The sequence below is a fragment of the Chiroxiphia lanceolata genome, chromosome 15 (assembly GCF_009829145.1).
Source record: "Chiroxiphia lanceolata isolate bChiLan1 chromosome 15, bChiLan1.pri, whole genome shotgun sequence".
NCBI classification, from domain to species: Eukaryota; Metazoa; Chordata; class Aves; order Passeriformes; family Pipridae; genus Chiroxiphia; species Chiroxiphia lanceolata.
The window spans coordinates 12712777-12733987 of record NC_045651.1 but is presented as its reverse complement, the minus strand read 5'-3'; the positions used below and the strand labels follow the sequence as shown (position 1 = coordinate 12733987).

Below are 21211 nucleotides of genomic sequence, written 5' to 3'. Positions count from 1 at the left end.
GAGGATACACCTTTGGAGCTGTTATCTGTTGGCTCTCTAGGTCTCCTTTTAGGCCAAGAAAGGGATTTTTGCAGCCACAGTGGCGTCCTGACAGGCTTGGCTGTGGGTGACTGCCTCTGCTGGGTCTGTCTGAGTTGCTTTGCAGGTTGGTTGCAGGTTGGTGCTGTCCCACCACATCTTTCGTGTGTGTCAGTACCCCAGGAGGGACTCGCCCGCCCTCCTGGAAAGACTCTGAGGAAGCTGTCTCCAGGGGAAACAGTTAATCTCAGGCTGGTTTTCTCTGTCCAAACAGTGAGCATGGATATACCAATAGTGTGAGCGAGCAGAGATCCTCTTGAGTGTAAGCTGTCTAATGGTTTGTCTTTAGTCTTCTCAGAAGTTGTCATACCTGGGTGTCAATTGGTTTCTCAGGAGGTTAATGTAATACCTTGTCCTTGCTGTGTCATTTTGACTGGGGCACTATTCCCCCTCTCACTTGCAACCTGCCAAGCCCCCCCATTGCTCTGGGCACGGCTCACCTTTGCCCAAGCTGCACTTGCTCTTTCTCACCTAAAAACCTCTGGGGAGCATTGCCAGAGTGGGTGTCCTGTGGTGGTGTTTATGACCTGTGGTCTTCACGTGTGCCAGGACTGTCCCGTGGAGGATTGTTTGGAGACAGAGTAGTGGAGTGGATCCTGGTGGACTGCTGGGCACGTGGCTGTCTATCCCACACGGCACCCTCGAGCTACTGCTGGGGCTCTGGGGAAACTGGGGATACCAGTTTGGCTCTTACAGCCCCGTCAGGACCTGCAGTACAGAGCATGCGCCCCTGCCTCAGCCTCTCCAGCACAAAGTCCGGGCTCTTGGCTTTGAAACCACCCTTATCAGCAGTTTCTCAGGTGCCAGGCCGTGGGCTGGAGCGGTGCGGGAGCAGGCCCGCTCCTTTCTGTTGTCTTGGCTGCTGGGTAAGGAGGGTGTGCTGTGTCAGGGATGGAGCATATGCTGGAGCTGAGGACTCTCTGTTCCTGCTGGGAGCCTGGGCTGCCCTGTCAGGCTATCCCAGCTGATGCTGGGGTTCTCTGAGCCCTTGTCTCTGTTGCACGAGTGGTACACCTGATGTAGGCACTACAGCATTCTTACTGTAGGTGCAGGTATTTCTGCAGTATAATGCCAGGTCTCTGCCCATTGCTGTAGATTTATTCCCTCTCTTCATCCACCTTCTCTAAAATTCCATTGCAAATTGCATTGGGATGTAAGAAAAGACAGGGAACCAGGCTGGCAGGTGTTGGTGATTTTCAGAGGTGAGGTCTCCTAGGCCCAGCTCAGTTGTCCTATAGTTTTATAGTTGTCCTATAGTTGTCCCAATAGTCCATCTTGGGATGGAGGGACATTTAGCTGTGGATCTGCTGTCACTCTGGCTGGGCTGTGCTGTCACTCTGCCTGGCCTTGTGCAATGGCTCTTCTCCTTCCAAGTATGAGGCGTCACTCACCTGGATGCCCCCATGAGCTCCCTCCCCGAGGGCTGTGCCTCTGCCATCCGTGGGCTGGAGGGAAGCATGAGGTGTCTGCACAGCCTTGCCCTTGGCGTTCGTCGGGTACATTGGGGAGCAAGTGTCAAAAGCCAGCGAGTGCTTTGGCTCCACCGTGCCCATGGGAAGGGTTTGGCTGCAATACTGGTGTTGGGGCCACTGTGGGTGCTCCCACCTGTGCCTCGTCCCCTCAGTTGCTAAGAAATAACCTCCTCATGGCTGGACAACCCTGTGACTGGGCAAACCATCAGGTTCTGGCTGTAGGCAGCAGATCCAAACTTGAGACCTGCTTTTCTGTTCTTGGCTGTGCCAGCATCTGTTCTGTGGCCGCAGGCAAAGCTGCTCCTTGCTTCCCTGCCCGCTGTCCCCTTGCCAGTCTCACACCACTAAAGCCCTGGCTCCTGCTGCAGCTGTTTTGTCTGTCCTCTCACACAGTGAGGCCCTGTTTTTTGGGGGCTGGTCAGGGAGTGTTAGTGCAACTGAAAATTACTTATTGCCAACAAATAAATGTAAAAGGAGGGTTGTGAAATTACCAGAGGTCTAAGACATCTGTCAGCAGCTTTTAAGGGCTCAGCTATTTAGTATTTAGTATCCCTCACTGCTTGTCCTGAGCTCTTGTGTGGGGTGAGCAGCATCCACTTGCTCCTCACTTCCCAGGTTGATGCAGTGACAAAGGACAGTTGAGTTTTTGTACAAAGGGTCTTCTCAGCTGAGAACCACAAGATGTGTTGCTCTCCCTATAGGAAGGACTTCTGAAGCCTGAGCATCTGGATTAACCTAAATGTGTTTTGGGTGCATCGGGTTTGGTTTTTAAAACACTTGTGTTTGCTAGAGTCTCTGCAAGGCAACATTAAGAGCAGTTTTGGGTTTGATGCCCAGGAGCTTGACTCCAGAATTGCTTATGGGTTGGAACTGGTGCCCTGGGTTAGGCTGGTGTGCCCTAGAGGGTGCCAGGCATGCACAGCTTCTGCTCACCATGGTCTTGACTGGGTGGGTGGTGTGTCCAGCTGTCTGTCTGCCAACACTGTCACACCCTCTCGGTCTCCTACCTTGGTCTCCACCATGAATTGCTGGATCTCGACTCCATCATCCATGCTGGCTTGGCTGTGCTGCCTGGAGCAGCCTCCTTCCCTCCCTCCGTCCCTGCCTGGCTGCAACCCATTTTGTGTTTTGTCTTCCGTAGCCTCTGCAAATGCTAATTAGTCTTCTCAGCACCTCAGCGAGATAAGGGATCCCTGTTCATATCTTGCAGATAAGGAAAGCAGCAGAACTTGTTTGAAACAATCTCCTCCCTCCCCCACAAAGATGATTGAGTCTGTGGCACACACCTCTGCAGCCTGTGCCCCTATGTCCTCTTTCACTTCGGTTGTGAGGGCACCATTCTTGACTGGCCCCAAAAAAAGCACAGGAACATTTATGGCCTTGAGGCTTCTGAGCTGAAGCAGCTGGAGGAAAAGGCTGGATGCCGTTGCTGGGAGCCCTGGGGCAGCAGCATGGTGGGAGCAGGCACCGGGATGGGATATTCACAGGGAGAGAGGGAACCCTGCTGCCTCTAGCCCAGGAAATCGGTGCCTAATCAGGCTGCAGAGCAACTTCAGTTATTTCTTTCTGCAGTGCCAGTCATGTCAGTGCTGTTGGAGCAAGCAGGGGTGCTCTGTGTGTGTGGGAAACTGGACTGGCTGAGGGTGCTGTAGCTCCTGGTGCCTTTTCAGGCTGTTTTTAGGTGGTGACATCTGTGAGCGTTGAGGGGAGGATTTTGGGGGCTGTTTTGAAAGCACTTGTTCGTCCTCCACTATCAGGAAAGTTCAAAAGCCTTGTGGCAAGCTTTGTGCAGTAGAGCTGGGATTCTCAATGAAGTGCATGTGGAATAAATGAGGGACGTGTGGGACTGCCACTTCTTGCGAGGGGAAGCAATGCAGGTGGATTGGGGAGGTCCTGCAGGAAAGGGGAGGAGCCAGGGACTCATCGGAGAACTTGGACTTTCCTGGAGTTGAAATCCCTGTGCAGATGCCTTAGAGAGAGGAACTGGGGAAGGGGAGTGAACATGGCTCTGTCCTGCCATGTCTGACTCTGCCTTATTGACACTTCAAAGCCTCCAGCTTTGAGCAAGGCCGGGCCAGCAGGATGAATCACTGGTTTCAAGGCTTGGAAGGGGACCGGTTTTGATCATCTAGGCAAAGTTGTCCAGCCTTGCACAGGAGATCAAAGGCAGCTTTGAGCAGAGCTGAGTAGGCTACTTAGGGTGTTTCCTGGGGCATCCCCAGATAGCCTCTGCATTCCACCCACCCCCACCCTACCCCAGTCAGGGCTGCCTTGCTTTTAAACAAAGTCAGTGAGTCAGCGGAAAAGCTCGAGGCAGGGGACAGTGGGTTCTCCTCTCCCTGTAGAGCACCACTGTCCTGGAGGAGACCCTCTTACCTGGTCCTTGTGGGGCAGTGATGTGCTGCTCTGTTGGACTGTGTGCCCTGCGTGAGCCTGATCCGGAGACCTTGCAGCCAAACCTGTGAGGGGGAAAACAAATTGAATTTCTATTTCTGCCTGTAAGAAGGTGATGTGTGAGCAGGAGCCGAGATGGGTCATGGTGGGGTTGAAGTCTTGACTTCCTGTGAGGTCTGTGGTGGTGTGAACCCCAGTAGTTGCACTCTGATACGTTAAAACACCCCAGAGGCACTCTGGTGCCTAAATACTTTTGGCCGTAGCAGGATTTGGGCACTTCATGGATCTGGTTACTTCTCTCTGTATATTCCCTGTTATGAACTTGCTGTCCCCTGCTGGGATGCTGGAGTTCAAACCAGGAGACAGCAGTGCCTGTGTGTGCATCCCTCCACCGAGCCCTCCTCTGCACCCTGGGGAGGGCTGGCCATGGCGTCATGATGAGCCTTGGCTGTTCAAGGGCGTTTGCTTTGCTGTTCAAAGCAGATCAGGTTCTCTGTGGTGCTTTGCAGAGCGAGCTGAGCTCCTCGAAACCCCTCCTCCCTGGCTGGCAAGGCTGAGTCGGGAGGGCAGAACTGAGTCAGGGAGTGCCTTCCTGCAGCAGGATGGGGTTAAAAGTCCATCTCTTGGCCACCTGGATTGATTTTCTGATGTTGTGATAGGGCCCTTAGGAGACGCAGGTCGGGAACCGGCTCTGTTTCCTCTTCACCTTTTCCACTTAGCCCTCCTTTGCTGAAGGGGGAGCTGATTTGCTTCCTGCCTGCTTCCCTCCAGAGCCAACATTCCCACAGCTCTCAGCTGTGTTTTTAACAGTTTTGTTCTCCTCCTCCTCTTGCAGAACTTACAACTCCAGCAAAAGTGGTGAGGGCTGCCAACCCAAGACAGCGGAAAGGAAGCAAGGTAAGGCTGTACCTGCTGTCCCTCTCTGGCCTCCAGCTTCTGGTGCAGTTGTCAGTGCTGCACGAGCATCTTGAGGGCCTGGAGAGCAGACCCCTTGCTTGGCAAGCCTGGTTGTGGAGGGGCTGACATGCTGGCATGGCTGCTTGCAGGGGTGTGGAGGAAAACATTGTGATTCTCCATCTCTTCAGCATTTTAGTGGTCTTGCATGATGCCTTGTCTAGTTTTCTGCCCAGCTAGGCAAGGGAAAACCTTCTTACCTCTTCTCTCACGGGGAGGTACTTGGAGCAGTCTTGGATGTAGAAAACCTCTCCCCCCACTGCAAGGACACCCCAAGTTCCTTGTGGGCTCAGCCTGTGCCCTGTTTTGCAGTGCAGGCAGGGCAGCGATAGTGGTGCGTCCACAGGTCCCTTCTTCCCTGTGCTCTCTGTTCCTCACTGGCACATGGAGAGGCAGGGTAATCGATTTCAAACAAAGCAACTCCTTTGGAGGAACCTGGCCAGTCTGTTCCAGGAGATCCGTGTCTGATGGAGGGACAGTTACTGCTGTGGATGTTATATGCAACCAGGGCACAGCAAGGGACATGGGTTGTTGGTGTTGGCTCCCAGCAACCAGTGAAGACGGATCTGCAGCTTGATGGGACTTTCCTTATCTTTTCCATTTTGGAGAGAGGAGGGCCCTGGGGATGGAAGGTGCTCCTGTCTGTGAAACAGGCATGACCCTGCACTGGAATTGGTTTTCTTAGGAAACCTGCCTCCTGAGGAGAGGAGCATGGCACCTGAATGTAAAGATGTGATGTCCTGAGGAACTCAGTGACTCCAAATTAATGCAGAAATAAAAACCCCCCAGGGGCAATGAGGAGTTTCTGTGCCCAGATAAACTCAGTGCCCAACCACGATTCATTGGTACCTGGGCAGCTCTTTGGGTTCTTTCCTCTGTCCACTGGTTCTCTCTGAAATGTGAAAGGTAGAAATGATGGCAGTGGTGAGGTCATTTATTGAGCAGAGAAGTGACTGGTGTTTCCCATATGGGCATGGGGTGACTGGAATGAGGGAGATCCCATCACCTGCTTGAATTTTTTCACCAGGAGTCCTGCTAGGCAATCTGTTTGCTTTATTGTTGGCGTGTGGGTGTAGTTGGGCACTTAAGTGGAGCTGTGCTTGGCTGTGACCTGCCACTAGGTGGAGGAGGTTCTTTAATGGGATGTTGTTGCTTCAGTTGGATTTAGAGTGCTGGAGGCTGAGCGCTTTCCCTGTCCAAGGGATGATGCTTATGGTGAGTTAACCTGGGCTGCTTGCCTACCAAATGCTGCTGCTGAGGCAAAATGAGGCTTGCAGGACTGGTGACAACCTTGTTACAATCGCTGATAGACATAGTTTTTTGGGATTAATTCAGGGACCTTGCGTGGAGGGGAGAGGGGCTGTGTATATGCAGTTTGGATGCCACCCTCAAGCCTCCCAGGAACAGCTGTTTGTGGGACGGTGGTGCATGGAAGTGCTTCTGGCTTCCCTAATGCAGGGAACAGCACTAATGGGACCTTTCTCTTTGGATTTCAGGTTGGTGACTTTGGTGATGCCACAAATTGGCCAACACCTGGAGAAATAGCCCACAAGAGTGTCCAGGTGAGAATACAGAACCATTGCAATGAGCAGGATAAGGCCCTTGCAGACCTCTCTGTCCCTCTGGAAGCACTGGCTGAGCCAGGCCATTTGGGGTGCTGAGTGTCAGTGTGGAGACAGCCAGGAATAGTGTGCAGGGGATTTCCTTTTAGGGCTGCCCATGCAGCCGACTCCCTCCCTCAGTGCTATTCTGGGAACCTGGAGCCCAGTCTAAACCCTGGGCTGGGTGAAACAGGTAAGGCAGCTCTTAGACCCGCTCTCCTCAGGGCTGCTTAGTGCAGGAAGGGACCTGGGCCAAAGTCAGGACTTCCATAGGAGGAACTGAAAATGTGTGAGAAAAGGGCTGGTGTGTCTGAGGGGCTTGGCCCTACCTCTCCTGCTAAGGGACCTGGGTGTCATTGAAACCTTTCTATTTTTGGATGCTCCTCTACCAGCCCCTGGTTGTCTGTCACTCACTGTTTTGCCAGTCTGGTCCCTTATAGGACACTCCCATACAGGAGCTCCAGGCCTCCCTGGCAGACCATCTTGGTGTCTCAGCACATCTTGAGCACTTTGCAGCATCTCCCAGGCCCTTGCCCTGCTCATCCACAAGCTCTTCCAGAGGAGCAGGACAGCTCTGGGAGGTGCAGAGCAGGGATGCTTCCAGCCTAGGACAAGGTCTTCCTGATGGGACAGTTGGGTTCTACTTTCAACCCTTCCTTTTTCCCACCTCTCACATCTTCCCTGCACTGGTGTGTCTCCAGCAGCCGCACAAAGCACCAACCCTTCGGAAACTGCCTGTCAAGAAAGACATGAAAGAGCAGGAGAAGGGGGATGGGAGCGATGGCAAAGAGAGCCTGAAAACCAAATCAGATGAGTCGGGGGAGGAGAAGAACGGTGATGATGACAACCAGAAGTCAGCACAGAAGAAGAAAGGTAAGGCAGAACCTGATGAGAGCAGTCTCCTGGCCTCAGCCTGTCTCCCCATCCACAACACAGGTGGAAGCATCCACTGCCTTCCCTGGGGGCCATGCTGCTGGAAACAATCCCAGTGTGGGGGCAGCTGTAGTGAAAGGTGTTTGCATACTTCAGAGGAGCAAAGTGTCATATTGGTGGGAGCAGGGCCCAAGTAGGGGTGTGACAGGAGCCTGCCCTCCCTGTGCTCTGTGGTGGCACAGAACAGCCCCCTGACTGTGGGTTGTGTCAGCTGTGGTTGACATGTGGGCTTGGTCTGGTCTGAGCAGGGGCAGAGGAAGGACAAGTGCTGTGCAAGTGCAACAGGAAAGGTCTGTGTCATGTCCCTTCATACCTGAGAGTCCTGGTCAGTGCCTTTCTGCATCCAGCAAGGCCTGGAGGGATGTCCAAGGACAGGGTCTGTCCAAAAGGCCCTGCTGCTTTCTCTCCTCTGTGTGGGGGCTGTGTAGCAAGAGAGGGCTGCGGGGGAGGAAGCAGATGCTCTCTGAACCTGTGTCACACCCAAACCCTGTCCTTTTGCAGGCAACAAACACAAGTGGGTCCCTTTGCAGATAGACATGAAGTCAGAGGTGCCTAGGGACAAAACCGCCTCTCGGAACAACCGGCAGAACGAGCAGCACAGGCACCCCTCCAACAACCGCAGCGAGCTGAAAGGTGGGGGCTCAGGCTGGGGACCTGCTCCCTGCCCTGACCGTGGGGCACAGCAAGCCCTGATGCCCAGTGGGCACATTTCCTGCCTTCAGAGGGCTCCGGGTGCAGCGGGCTTGCTCCAGGGAGGTGCTTTCATTCTGTAACACTCCTCCTGCCTCTCCTTCCCTGTCTGCTGCAGGCTGGCACCCAGACAACAAGCATGAACGCAGCTGGCAGGACCACGACGAGACCTCCAGCGTGAAGAGCGAGGGAGGGGCCGTGCGAGGGACCTTCCGGGGCCGAGGCCGGGGCCGTGGCAGGGGCCGTGGCCGTGGCAGAGGAGGTGATCACTGTATGTGTGGTCTTGTGACAGCAGGGAGAGAACTGGGCATGTGACAAAGTGTGCACAGCTCTGCCTCTCTGCGTGTGAGAGATCTGAGCCTCCAGAAGTGGGCTGGGAGGGGCAGAGCACTGTAGGGATACAAGGAAATATTGTGGCAAGTCGTCCCAGCTGATAAGCTGAGCTGCTTTTAACAAAACAGAAAATTCTTACTAGTATTTTAATAAAAGCAAATGTCTTCCCACTACTCAGGCCAAACTGTTCTTCCTGTTTTCTCTCCCTTGCAGTATTTTCTGTGAGCAGGAGTTGAAACATGTTGATACTCCGTGTAGGCTTTATGTCATGTTGAGAGCCAAGCAGGAGGCGTGTCTTGGATAAGGAAGAGCGTCTGCCCTGGCATTGGACTGGGCAGTGTCTGTGCTATCCCTCACCTGGCTTCAGTACAGGGCCTTTGTGTGTCAGCTGGGCTGCCCAATTGCTCCTGGATAAGAGGGCTTCTGGCCTCTCCTGTGGCAAAGGCAGAGAGCATGCAGATGAAGGATGTGGGTGCCCCATTATGTGCTGTGGTGGGGTCCTCAGGAACAGTGCAGGGGGAACTATTTGTGCAGGAGTCCGGCCCCATCTGGCAGCACAGCCTGTCTGGCACATCCCAGTATCTCTGTGCTGACCCTTACTGGTGTCCCACAGGGCACTTCGACTACCAGTATGGGTACCGGAAATTCGAGGGCTCGGATGGCTCCCGCACCCAGAAGTACGCCAGCAACATCACCTACTACTTCGACAACATCAGCAGTGCTGAGCTCTACAGCGTGGACCAGGAGCTGCTCAAAGACTACATCAAGAGGCAAATGTGAGCACTACCTCTTGTCCTTGTCTGAGCATTGGGTGGTGGGGGGACTGCATGGCCAATCCCATGGGAGTGGTTAGAACTGAAGTGTGTTGACACTCTGCTTCACTTACAGTGCCAGCTTGCCCCACATCTGGGCTCCCCAGGCTTCTCCCTTCAGTAGCTTAAGTGGAAGGGGGGTATAATTCCTTAGGGGTTGCTCAGGGGACAGTGACTTGGAGCTTCCTCTCGCTGACATGTTGTCCATACAGAGAATATTACTTCAGCGTGGACAACCTGGAGCGAGACTTCTTCCTGCGCCGCAAGATGGACTCGGACGGCTTCCTCCCCATCACCCTGATCGCCAGCTTCCACCGAGTGCAGGCACTGACCACCGACATCAGCCTCATCATCAAGGTGAGGGCAAGGAAAGGTGGTCTTTCCTTCTTGTCCTGCATCTCACCACCCTTTGTGTGGTGCCTGTTTTCTATGGACGAGTGAGCCCCGCGATGTACCCAGGCTAAGTGCTAAGTTAACCAAGTATCCCTTGGTTCCAGGCTCTGAAAGACAGCAAGGTGGTGGAAATTGTGGATGAGAAGATCAGGAGAAAAGAGCAGCCAGAAAAATGGGCTCTGCCTGGCCCTCCTATGGCAGACTACACTCAGACTGACTTCTCACAATTCATCAATTGCCCTGAGTTTGTCCCCCGGCAAAGCTTCCAAAAAGAGACAGGTGAGCACTAGGGGAATGTGGAGGGAGGTGTGGGATGCAGTGCTAGGACTGCAGCAGGACTGAGAACCCTGATAGTCAGGAGTGCTCCCCAGGGCAGGGCTCTACCACTGGCTTTCTGCCTGGTGGTGGGAGCTGATCTGAGCTCCGTCCTTGGACCCCCAGAGCTGCTGCCTCCATACATGGGGGGAAACATCAGAGACTGAGTCTTGTGGCTTTTCCTCTGTGGGGGCTGAAGGCATTCAGGGAGGGTCACTCCTGCTGGAAGTCTCTTGGCTGTGCCTGGAAATAGTCTTATGGCTGCTGAGCGGAGCAGAGGACACTTGGGAATCCAACTTTTCCTTACTGGGTGAGGAGATACTGGGCACAAATTGGGCAGCAGATGTGAAGCTGTCAACCAAGTGCTGGGGAAGGGTCTGTTGTCCTTCATGGGCTGCTCCTGCTCTTGTCACTTGACCCCATGGGGGCTGGCAGGAGCCCCAGCCTGCACCTGAGAGCCCAACTGGAGAATCTTCTTGGGCCTGTTGTAAGAGTTTTGGCAGGAGAAGATCTATTCCCACTGGCTCCAGACTGTCTTGGGAAGGTTTCCCAGAGAGCAGCACAGCGTCTGCCTTAGGGCTTTGTGTGTTTGGGAAACTGTCACCTGCAAAGCTTTGTGGCCACCACTGGCATTAACTGGAGATTCCCGCTCCAGCACCTGTGGGCACTGTGCTGGTAGCCTTGGCCACAGGATGCCAGCTAGTCCTGCAAGCTGTGCTGTGCTGCTGGAATGACTCCTCCTTTGGTCAGATAATTTGTAAGTACACAACCCCCCAGGCTCCCTCCCTCCCTCTAAAGCACCTTGTGGCTCTTTTTGGCTCTAGAGTCTGCTCCTGGCTCCCCACGTCCTGCCAGCCCCGTCCCCACCAAAACAGAGGAGGTCAGTAACCTGAAGACAATGCCCAAGGGCCTGTCCACAAGTCTGCCAGACCTGGATTCAGAGACGTGGATTGAAGTGAAGAAGAGGCCTCGGCCTTCCCCAGCCAGGCCCAAGGTAGGTGGTGATGTAGGAGCTCTTGGAGTGGGGGGTCTCTCAGTTGTTGAGGTGACTTGAATCATAAGTTGGCAGGCTTCAGATCAAATAGGGTACGTGAGCCCCTTTGGAGCTGCTCCTCAGTGGTGTAAATAAGGTGTTCTGGCTGGGGTGAAGAAACAAGGGGCAATAGCTGGATCTCTTGTCACTTGTTTCGCTGTGTGGTCTTTACCCTTGTGTCACCCTTGTCCCCTTATCTGTAGAAACCAGAGGAGTCAAAGACACCCCAGCAGCAAAAGCAAAAGGACCAAGATGAGCCTGAGGAGCTCGACTTCCTCTTCGACGAGGAGATGGAGCAGATGGATGGCCGCAAGAACACCTTCACCGACTGGTCAGATGAAGATTCAGATTACGAGATCGACGACCGCGACGTGAACAAGATCCTCATCGTGACGCAGACGCCTCCTTACCTACGCCGGCATCCTGGTGGGGACCGGACTGGCAACCACACCTCCCGGGCTAAAATGAGCTCGGAGCTGGCCAAGGTGATCAATGATGGGCTCTACTACTACGAGCAGGACCTGTGGACAGAGCAGTTCGAGCCAGAGTATTCACAGATCAAGGTGAGAGCGGCTGATCCAAGGAAGGGAGTGTGTGTGGGCTGTGGGGAGCCTCACATGCAGCAGGGCGGCTGATGGTTAGTGTGGTGTGAGAAGGGCAGTACAGCAGGTTGCAGCCCACTCATGGGGTAGAGCTAAGCTGGGATTAGTCCTCTTGCAATGTTTGGGCTTCCTGGTTCCCAGCATCATGCCCTGCCGTGTCAGGGATAAACACAGCTCTGTAACAAGATGTAAGGCTGCAGCCAGGTAAACAAAGTGCCAGTAGTGAGGTGACCTGGAAGGTGGGGCCCATTGCTCTGCTGTCTGTGAGGGTCCTGGCTGGCAGCGTCAGATCTGTGAGGGAAAACAGGTGTCTGCACTATCCAGAGCACCCTGTGCTTCATGGCACAGTCCATTGGAGACCACACTTATTGGGGACAGGTTCATAGATGGCTGGGCTGCACTTGGCCTCTGCTCTTCTCCATTTTGGTGTCAGTTTGCACAGACATGGGCTTTTTATAGAAAGCTCATCTGCTGCTTTGAAACATTTGAGTCCCAGCTTGGTGACTCTCACGGTTGGGAACTTGCCTGGACTTGCTCAGTGACAGAAATTATGGCTGGAAGTGGGGTGACTTGTTGGAGCTACAGCTGGGCTCAGTGCTTCCATGTCTGGTTCATGGCCCATGGCTGAAGCAATGCTGCTGTCTGGGGTGACAGAAGCTGGGGGGGGAGCAGGTGACAGGGACAGTGTGTGCTGTGGGTGTGGGTCCTTCAGATACATGGGAGTGTTGTGGGGGTGTGGGGAGGGAACTCTAGGGCCACAGTACCGTGGCAGTGGCAGGGGCCTGGCTAAGAACAGGTCACTGAGCTCACCTTGAGCTTTTACTGCACCAGCACTGGCCTGGGTGGGTAAAAGCCTGAGAGAAGCAAGTGTTAATTAATGGAGCTGCCTTGAAGGATCTCTGGAAGCTTAGGAGCAGCAAGTCGTTCATAGTTCATAACTGGACTGTGCAGTGCCCAGTTTTCTGTCTGCCACACCTCCCCTTCCTACCTCTGTGCAGCAGGTCCCCTCTGGGCACCAGGCCCTGTGATTGCACTCAGGGCCCAGTGCTGTGGCTGTTGCACGTGGTTGTGATGGGGTGAGGGCAGAAGAGGGCAATTTCTTCACCATCTTCCTCTTACAACATAGCAAGAGGTGGAGAACTTCAAGAAGGTGAATATGATCAGCAGGGAGCAGTTTGACACCTTGACCCCAGAGCCCCCTGTGGATCCAAACCAAGAAGTCCCTCCAGGTCCCCCCAGGTTCCAGCAAGGTAAGAGATGGGGCATGAATGGGTTGGACTGACTTTGTCCCTGTTCCTTATGCTGAGAGGTTCTTGAAGGTTGGGTAGCAGCTAGGGAGAAGGAATTGGGACCACAGGCACGTGGGATTATCTTTCCCAGAGTAATTATGTTCTTCCAACTGAATTTTTTGGGGCTCCGTCAGAGGAGGTGCAAAAGAAGGGGTGTCCCAGTGGAGTGAGGTGACCTTGCCAAATTTGGATGTAATTACCTGGATGTGACTTTCCTCTTGGACCCTTTCTGAGTACCTGGAAGGCAGCTGCCTGCTGGGCCTTGTTTGCCTTTGTGTGCCCCCAGTGCCGTGTCCTTCTCTTGGGAATGGGGGGTTTGTTGCTGTAGTTTGCCACTAGAAAGCAAATACCTTGTGAGATCCCTGGAAGCTCCATCCTTGGATCTGTTGCTAGGCCTTGGGTTTTCTGACCAAGCTGATGTAATGCTGGATTTGATGCTGGTCGTGTGTGGGAGGGCTGGGATGTGTCCCTGTATTCCTCCCCTCCCTACTTCCTGTCTGCCAGATGGCAGAGACACTCATGCTCAGAGCTCAGCCTGACCTGGCTGGGGGGGTTTCTCCCTGCAGTACCTACAGACGCTTTGGCCAACAAGCTGTTTGGAGTCCCTGAGCCTTCCACCATCGCCCGGTCTTTGCCCACGACTGTACCAGAATCACCCAACTACCGCAACGCCAGGACCCCCCGCACCCCCCGCACGCCGCAGCTGAAGGACCCGACACAGACGCCCCGGTTCTACCCCGTGGTGAAAGAGGGCAGGACGATAGATGCCAAGGTGGTAGCCAGGGCTGGGCTGCGTGATGGGAGCTGGGGTTTCCCAGCTCGGGCCTAGGGAGGAGGGGAACACATCCCTGATGTACTGTGTCTTGCAGACTCCACGGAAAAGGAAGACGAGGCACAGTTCGAACCCTCCGATGGAGTGCCACGTGGGCTGGGTGATGGACTCTCGGGAGCACAGGCCACGAACCGCCTCCATCAGGTACCAGGGACATGTGTGCGAAATCATGGAGCAGCCAGAAATGGGAAAGGGAGCAAGTGTGGGAAGGAAGGGGGAAGGCAACATCTGCTCTTGCAGGGGAAGTCTCCTCTTAGGTGACTACAGAAAGAACTAGGACCAAACTTGCCCCTCCTGGAGGGGCTTGGGGAAAATCTGAAGCCATGGAGAACAGCGAGATGAAACTTTGTTAGAAACATTGATTCCCTTCCTAGTAGGCTATTCCATGGCTCAGATCCCAAGCCCAGGGTAGACAGTCACAGGGAGTGGGACCAGCAGACAGGTGCCATGGGGTGGAGCGTGGCCCCACTCCACTGTTGGCTGGATGGTGCCAAGGAAGGGTGTTGATGGGAGTCTCTCATGCTCAGCTCCAGCCCCTCGGAGGGGACTCCAGCTGTCGGGAGCTACGGCTGCACCCCACAGTCCCTGCCCAAATTCCAGCACCCTTCACACGAGCTGCTCAAGGAGAACGGCTTCACACAACACGTCTACCACAAGTACCGTCGGCGCTGCCTTAACGGTAGGGATGCTGAGGGGGCAGGGTGTCCCTGCTTTGCTGTGTTGGGGGCAGGAACTGCCACAGGGCAAGGACACAGGCATGGGCAGGGTCCTGTGGGACAGCCCTGCTGGCAGCTGATGTGTCCCCATGGTTTGTAGAGAGCATGGGCTGCAGTGTCCAGCACTGGGGCTGGGTGTTGTCACATTGCCATGGGGCCCTCCTGTGCATAAGCCCTTGACTCCTTGGGAGAGGATCTGCCTTGTAATCATCCCCTCTTCCCAAAACAGAGCGGAAACGACTGGGCATTGGTCAGTCCCAGGAGATGAACACGCTTTTCCGGTTCTGGTCCTTCTTCCTCCGAGATCACTTCAACAAGAAAATGTATGAGGAGTTCAAGCAACTGGCTGTGGAGGACGGAAAGGAGGGATACAGGTAGGAGGGGAGGAGCAGAGTGGCCTCTCCTGGTAGGGGAGTGAGGGAAGAAGGGTTGGCCTTTCACAGGGCTCACAGCAAAAGGCAGCAGCTCTGCCTTGCTCGAAGGTGGGTCTGAGGTCACCCTCAAGTCACCTGCTACTGGTGCTCATCAGGACTCTCATCTCAAGAGCCTCTGTGCCCTGTGTTGTGTGCACCTGTGTGTGAGCCCCCCCGTGTTGCTCTGTTCCCAGGTATGGTCTGGAGTGCCTTTTCAGATACTACAGCTACGGGCTGGAGAAGAAATTCCGGCCAGACATATTTAAGGACTTCCAAGAAGAGACCATCAAGGATTACGAAGCTGGTAGGTGCCTCCTTTGGGATTGGCAGTGATGTAGCCCAGCTGCAGGGCTGCCCCTGGGCCTCTTCTCATCATTTTGGGGAAGCCACATCATGCTGTTCGTTAACATGTGCCACGGGGACCGGGTGGACGTCCTGTTGCTCACTTTGTGGGAGGGTCATTGGATACTCACTGTCCTAAAGAGTCCTGGGGGATGGAGGAGGGCAGTGGGGGGCTGTAACTCTCCCAAGGCATTCCTTTAGACACACTGGTTCCTATAAGATTTCTCAAGGCCCTCCAGTGGCTGGGCCTTGTCACCACCAGGTCAGCTGAGCTTGGCGACATCCCAAGTCAGGGGAGCTTCCCAGGACTGTTGTAGGTTGCTTCCCTTGAGGTTTTCCATCTTGCCTAGGTTGTGCCCACCGGCAGGACAGGAGGGTTTGTGGGGAAGCCTGGAGGAAAGGTGTGTGACATCTGGTTTGGTTTTTATCCTGCTGACATGCGGATTGGTTTTCTTTCTCTCCAGGGCAGCTCTATGGGCTGGAAAAGTTCTGGGCCTTCTTAAAATATTCCAAAGCCAAAAATCTGGACATTAACAGCAAACTGCAAGAATACCTCAGCAAGTTCAAGCGCCTCGAGGACTTCAGAGTAGATGTGAGTAGACACAGCGCCTGCACCACACTGATGTACCTGCAGACAGCCCTTGTTCCCTCCAAGGATGGAGGATTTTGGGGAGTTCCCAGGTGGTGGCAGGTGGAGGAGTGGGCGCAGTGACATCTACTGCTCCCTGTTATTGCAACTGGGCTGGGAACAATCTGCAGGGTTGGAATATTGTAAATCCACTCAGAGTGGGATGAGGGAGCTGGATGAGCCTGTCCTCCCTGATGAACTGAGGATGGAGAAGGAAAGGGAGCCTTGATGGTTTTAGTAGAGCCAGCACTGTGTGGAGCTTCTGCTCCCAAACTTCTAGACTATGCCCCTGTGTGGGAAACAGGTGCCTAAGAACAAGTTATCACCATTGTGCTTGATTGGAAGTCAGTCAGTCTTTCTGTCAGCAGATCCGTCAGTGGGAGGTTTGGAGAGGAGGGCAGCTGAGTGCTTGGGATATGTATGTTCCTTGTGGGTCAGGGAGAGAAGTTGCAATTGGAGGCTTGCAGGAAGGCTCTTCTCTGATCCTGGGGGGGAGAGCACCTGCATTTGGAGAAGGCTGTGCTGATACTGGGGTGCTTCTCTTCCAGCCACCCATGGGGGAGGAAGGTGGACACAAGAGATACCCTTCGACATCAGGGGGAGATGGCAGGAAGCGCTACCCATCCCAGTCTTCCAGCAAAACGGTCAGCCAGTGCCCATCCAGCCAAGCCCACGCCTCACCCAGCCAGCCTGCACAAGAGGATGCCAAAAACCTGAGCCAGCAATCCCCTGCCCCATCGGCCGCAGAGTCGCAGACAGTGGGGAAGTAGAGAGGCTGCAGCGTCTGCTTCCTGCCGGGGGATGGGGTGGGTTGGTGGGGGACTGGCTTGGAGAAGGGAAGACATGAGGGGGTGGGACAGGAAGGGAGCTGGAAGGTGGGTGCCCAGGAATAGGCTGCTTGGGAGAAACTTCAACGCACACGATCTTCTTCTCTTGTGGCTGGAAAGCAAAGACTATCTACATCTAAAACACCATTTTGCTATTACAACCCTGACCAGAGCCAGACCCACTCCCAGCAGACCCACCCTTTCCTTTCCCTTCCCTCCCCTCCTGTGCACATACTCATGTCTTAGCGTCTCTTCAAAAAAAAAAAAAATGTGTTCTGGTTGGGTTGGAAAGGGGAGATTTTTTTATTATTATATATATATATCAAGTTTTAAATTATTGCTAGAAGTTCGTCTGGATTTACCAAAACAAGTCTGCTCTGTGTGGCCCCAACGACTCCCCTCTGTGTCCCCCCTCGGATCTCGCGGGGCAGCCGCTCAGGAAGCTCGGAGGAGCGAGGTTCCCCAGTGGGGGACCGAAGCCACAGCGTGTCACGATGCTGCGGAGCCTCTGATCTCCATGACCCGGCTGGCGTCTCCCATTCCACGTACGGCGGTGCCTCTCCCGACACCGACCACTGCGACAGGAGCATCGCCCTGTTCGTCCTCCTGCTCCCTTCCCAGCCCCAACGTCTTTGCCTTCCCGAGGGTCTGGCTCTTCCCTCTGCCCACCTCTCCCTTCTGTCACGGACAATTTGGAAGTCAACCAAAGGACCTTTGCCAAGGATAGGCTTGTTCTGACTCCTTCCTACGAGGATGGCTGCTTGGGAGGCTGGCAGGCACCTGGACTCGAGCCTGCGTGGACGGTGCATCCACTGCCCCAGGAATGCCCATCGCATGCAAAGACAGGACTTTGCCGAAGGAGCTTTTCTCTTCCTTTTCCCTTGGAAAAAATGACATGACATAAAAAAAACCCCACAAACCCCTCTAAAAAAAAAAAACGACAAAAAAACTCTCTAAAAAGACACATCTCCCTTTGCTTTCTTCCTTGGAAATATTATTGAAGAAAAAGAAAAACAAACAAACAAAAAAAACAAACAAAAAAACCCCAAAAACACAGAAAAAAAAAGTTGCCTTATGGTGGAGCTGGACCGGGGAGGCTTGTTGGTTTCCTGCATCCTGGGGTGCACTGGGCTCTTGGCCCCCCCCAGGCCCAGAGACTCCTCATGGCATTGCTGCCGAGCTGATCTTCCCTGCGGCCTTTCCTCTGACCCCGCAGCTTGCTCGGATACCTCTCCTGTCATGGAGCCTCCCTGCCAGGCCTGAGTCTCCTGGGGAAGGTGCCGAGGGCAGTCAAATCCAAGACTCGAGCTCACGCAGTAGTTGAAGCCGCTCCGCTGTGTTTGTACCGTGGCAGCGTCCTCCCCATGACAGCAACTGAACGTGCTCATGGCTTTGCTCAGACCCCCCGGCCCTCTCCGGGCGGGAGGTTGATCTGCTCCAGTCTGTGCTTCCAGCGTGGTTGGGGGGTGAGCACGGAGATTGTCACAGCAGCTGGAGGGACTGGTCCTTTCTGTGAGCAAGTGGGAGAGCTGATGTGTTCCTGGTGCCACTTGATGCTGTAGCCTGACAGGGAGTGATGCAGCCCTAGGAAACCTGTCCCACAGCAATTGCTGGCTCGGGGCTGCTGGTGCGACTTGTGCAGGGACGAGCAGGAGACCTGCCCAGCACAGGAGAGCTCTCGCTTCTCACTTTGTGTGTTGTGGTTTGGCAGGTGGCTGCATGGAGCCTCCCCCTCAATGCAGTCCCTGTGCACCTTGCAGGGCTCAGATGACACCATGCAATGCAGCTCTTTGCTGGGCTGAGGCAGGGCGTGGCTGCAGAGCTGCTGTGGCATTTACTTGATTGATCCTGCTACCCCACACTGGGTGGGCTTTGGCAGGCAAACCCTCCCCAGCCTGTGAGCTTAGCAAGGGGCATGTGTCAGAGGAGCGAGATCTGAGATTTCCAGTGCTACCTTTGGAGTTGCTCCAGAGGTAGCACTGGAAAGTTGTTTCTTTCCAGCCAGACCCACCTGCCTTGCTGCCACCGTGCTCCATCTTCTCAGTCCCTGGAATACCTGCTGTGCAGATGGCTTGGCTGTGGCTTTGGCACTCCATTGCCTGAGCTGCAGAACGTGCTCCTTTGTGGTGCGGAGCGGAGCAGGTATGCAATGGGTGGCTCCAGAGGTGCAGCTCGTTGTGTGACTCTCTCTGCACCATCACAAGCTGATACCAAACAGCATTTTTCCAAAGGATCCAGTTGATCCAGAGCTGCATCTCAGAGCTGGGAGGAGTCATCCCTCCAGGGCTGTCCCTATGCAGCCACGGGGCGGGTGGGTGAGAACAGCCAGGAGCTGAGGAGCAGGAAGGGGAGCACAGTCAGGCTGTCATGAGCAGTGGCCGTGGGTGCTCACCGGGCCCTGGCTGAGGTCATCACTTCCCAAACTGACACTGCCTCAAGGATGCTGCTTTGGTGGGGGGAGCTGGGCTGGAGTGAAGAGGCTTCATGAACTGCTGCTGGAATTGACAGTACGGCTGGGTTTGAGAGGCTGGGGAGCTGCTACTTTGCTGTTTCCTGGTGGTGTGATCCTGCCCTGCTCTGTCCAGCCCTGCTATGTCACCCTGCAGCTGGTACCACTCACAGGCCAGATTCCAGCAGGCCAGCCTGCCTGAGGCCATGGATGCTCCACTACGGCAGCAGTGCTCTGGGGTTGTGGGGTGGGAACTGGGCAATATGGGCAAAAAGTTAACACTTGTACAGTGCTGTGGCCGTGACTGTTATATCTGGATTTCCCCTCTTGTGAGCCAGAGTCAGATCTCTTGAGGTTACAGATGTAGCTGGGTTTGTCCCTGATTTGGGAAGGAGGAGGCTGGATCAAGGACATTGGAGATGTGATGCTGGTTGTTTGCAAGTGGAAGCGGGTCTGGATGTGCACGGGTGGCCCCGTTGCCACGTCCTGTGCTCCTCTTGTGGGTGTGTGTTCTCTTTAGAAGCCAATTGTCTGCGTTTTAGCAACAAACATAATAGGAAATGAGGAGGAATGAGCTTCTGCTGTGGAGTTGTTGCTTGTGGAGCAGACTGTGGAATTGCTTGGGTAGTAGAAGAGGTAGAATGTTTCCCCAAGAATTTCCCAAAATCTGAGTTGATTTTAAATAATGTTTTCACTTCTGAGCCTGAGACTCTAGTCTCAGAGTTTTCCCTTCCCCCTCTGCCAAGTCAGTGGTTTGTCACCTTAGTGTGTGCACCTGTTTCCCAGGGGAAGGTGGGTCAGAAGAGCAATCCCAGTGGTCCCACCACCCTCCAGATTTGTGGACTGTGTGCCTTGTTTTACTGTCTGTTGGACAGCAGCGGGCAGGGCAGAGCAAAGAACAGATGGACATGACACCTGAGGCAGCTGTTGCTTGCTCCCACCTGTCTTCCTCCAGATGGAGGGAACACAGAGCCATTCATTCCTGCTCCATGCAGGGGTGGGTGCTGGCAGGGGGCAGGGAGCTTGGAGCAGTGTCCTGCACCCCTGTGCTGTGTGGCTGTGGCCAGGCCAGCACTGCCCAGGTCTGTGCCTGGCTGCAGGAGGCACTGCACATGACTTGTGTCCCACCTGGACGAAGGGACAGCTGTCCAGAGGGGAATTGTATCTGAGGAAGTTCTTGCCCTCCTGTAGAGGATGGAGTTTGGCCTTGCTTTTAGCTTGGATCCTTCACCTCCCCGTGTTCTGTGCTTTTTTTGATTTTAGAGGTCTGAGTGGTTGCCCGTGTGCTCCTGTGAGTGCTGATCTGTCCCGCAGCTCGTGAGGGCTATGTGGTGCTGGTGCCCAGCTGCTTTTGGAAAGGTCTGAGGGAGGCTGAGTCGGGAGGGGGAAGTGCTCCCCTCTTCTCAGGAGGTCCCCCAGGCTGCCACAGCTTGGGACTCCTTGCTGAGGTCAGCCCATCTTTGGGGTACAGGTGGCTGCAACAGGTACAGAGCTCTGGTGTGGGGTCAGGAGTGGAGGTAGAAGGTGTGTTTCAGAGGAGGTTTTGTTGCTTTGCCATGCTCATTTGGGAAAAACAAAAAAAAAAGTAATAATACTGCTGCTCTGTTTTTGCCTGTCTGTCCCTCTTCTGCTGCCCCCCTTGCACCCCTGATGGGGGTCCCTTGAGTTTTGGGAACTGCTCGGGACTGGTTGACTGTACTGTAACAAACTGACGTGTTTAACCTCAGTGTCCTGCCATGTGTCTGCATGGCAGTGCAGAGGGGGCCTTCTAGCTGTTAATGCCTTTCCAGTTATTTTGTCAAAAAGAAAAAGAGAAAAAAAAAAAAAAAAGGAAAATTGTATATGTAGCAAGCTGTGTTTGCAATGCTTATTGTCTCCTGTCTCCTCTGAGGCTGGTTATGTCACTTGTCACTGTTTGAAATGGGTGCTGGGCTCTTCTTGAGGGGGTTGCTACACTTGATGTTAAATGCCTCATTGGCTTTTTTTAAAGCTTCCAGTACAGGTAACAGATAAATGACATTTTTAACAGATGTTCCTCTCGGTGGTATGGAGCAGGCGGCTGGAGGGCAGCATTTCCAGGCGTAGTTTACAGTTTCACTTTCTGC

At 54.3% G+C, this 21211-nt stretch overlaps 1 protein-coding gene across 5 annotated transcripts in view; it reads left to right on the top strand.

Moving 5' to 3' along the window:
• Window positions 1-20911, top strand: part of LARP1 (La ribonucleoprotein 1, translational regulator) — a 45425-nt gene extending 24514 nt beyond the window's left edge. For all 5 annotated transcript variants that reach the window (XM_032702531.1, XM_032702535.1, XM_032702536.1 and 2 more), the window contains 18 exons: window positions 4780-4841; window positions 6395-6460; window positions 7201-7372; window positions 7934-8065; window positions 8241-8384; window positions 9069-9231; window positions 9480-9624; window positions 9765-9939; window positions 10800-10969; window positions 11212-11571; window positions 12737-12860; window positions 13466-13671; window positions 13769-13875; window positions 14259-14410; window positions 14677-14821; window positions 15055-15164; window positions 15667-15794; window positions 16379-20911. In XM_032702531.1, coding sequence (XP_032558422.1) covers window positions 4780-4841; window positions 6395-6460; window positions 7201-7372; window positions 7934-8065; window positions 8241-8384; window positions 9069-9231; window positions 9480-9624; window positions 9765-9939; window positions 10800-10969; window positions 11212-11571; window positions 12737-12860; window positions 13466-13671; window positions 13769-13875; window positions 14259-14410; window positions 14677-14821; window positions 15055-15164; window positions 15667-15794; window positions 16379-16600 — 2783 coding nt within the window. In that variant the 3' untranslated portion in view covers window positions 16601-20911. The remainder of the gene's footprint in view (window positions 1-4779; window positions 4842-6394; window positions 6461-7200; window positions 7373-7933; window positions 8066-8240; window positions 8385-9068; window positions 9232-9479; window positions 9625-9764; window positions 9940-10799; window positions 10970-11211; window positions 11572-12736; window positions 12861-13465; window positions 13672-13768; window positions 13876-14258; window positions 14411-14676; window positions 14822-15054; window positions 15165-15666; window positions 15795-16378) is intronic.
• The last annotated feature ends 300 nt before the right edge of the window (window positions 20912-21211 follow it).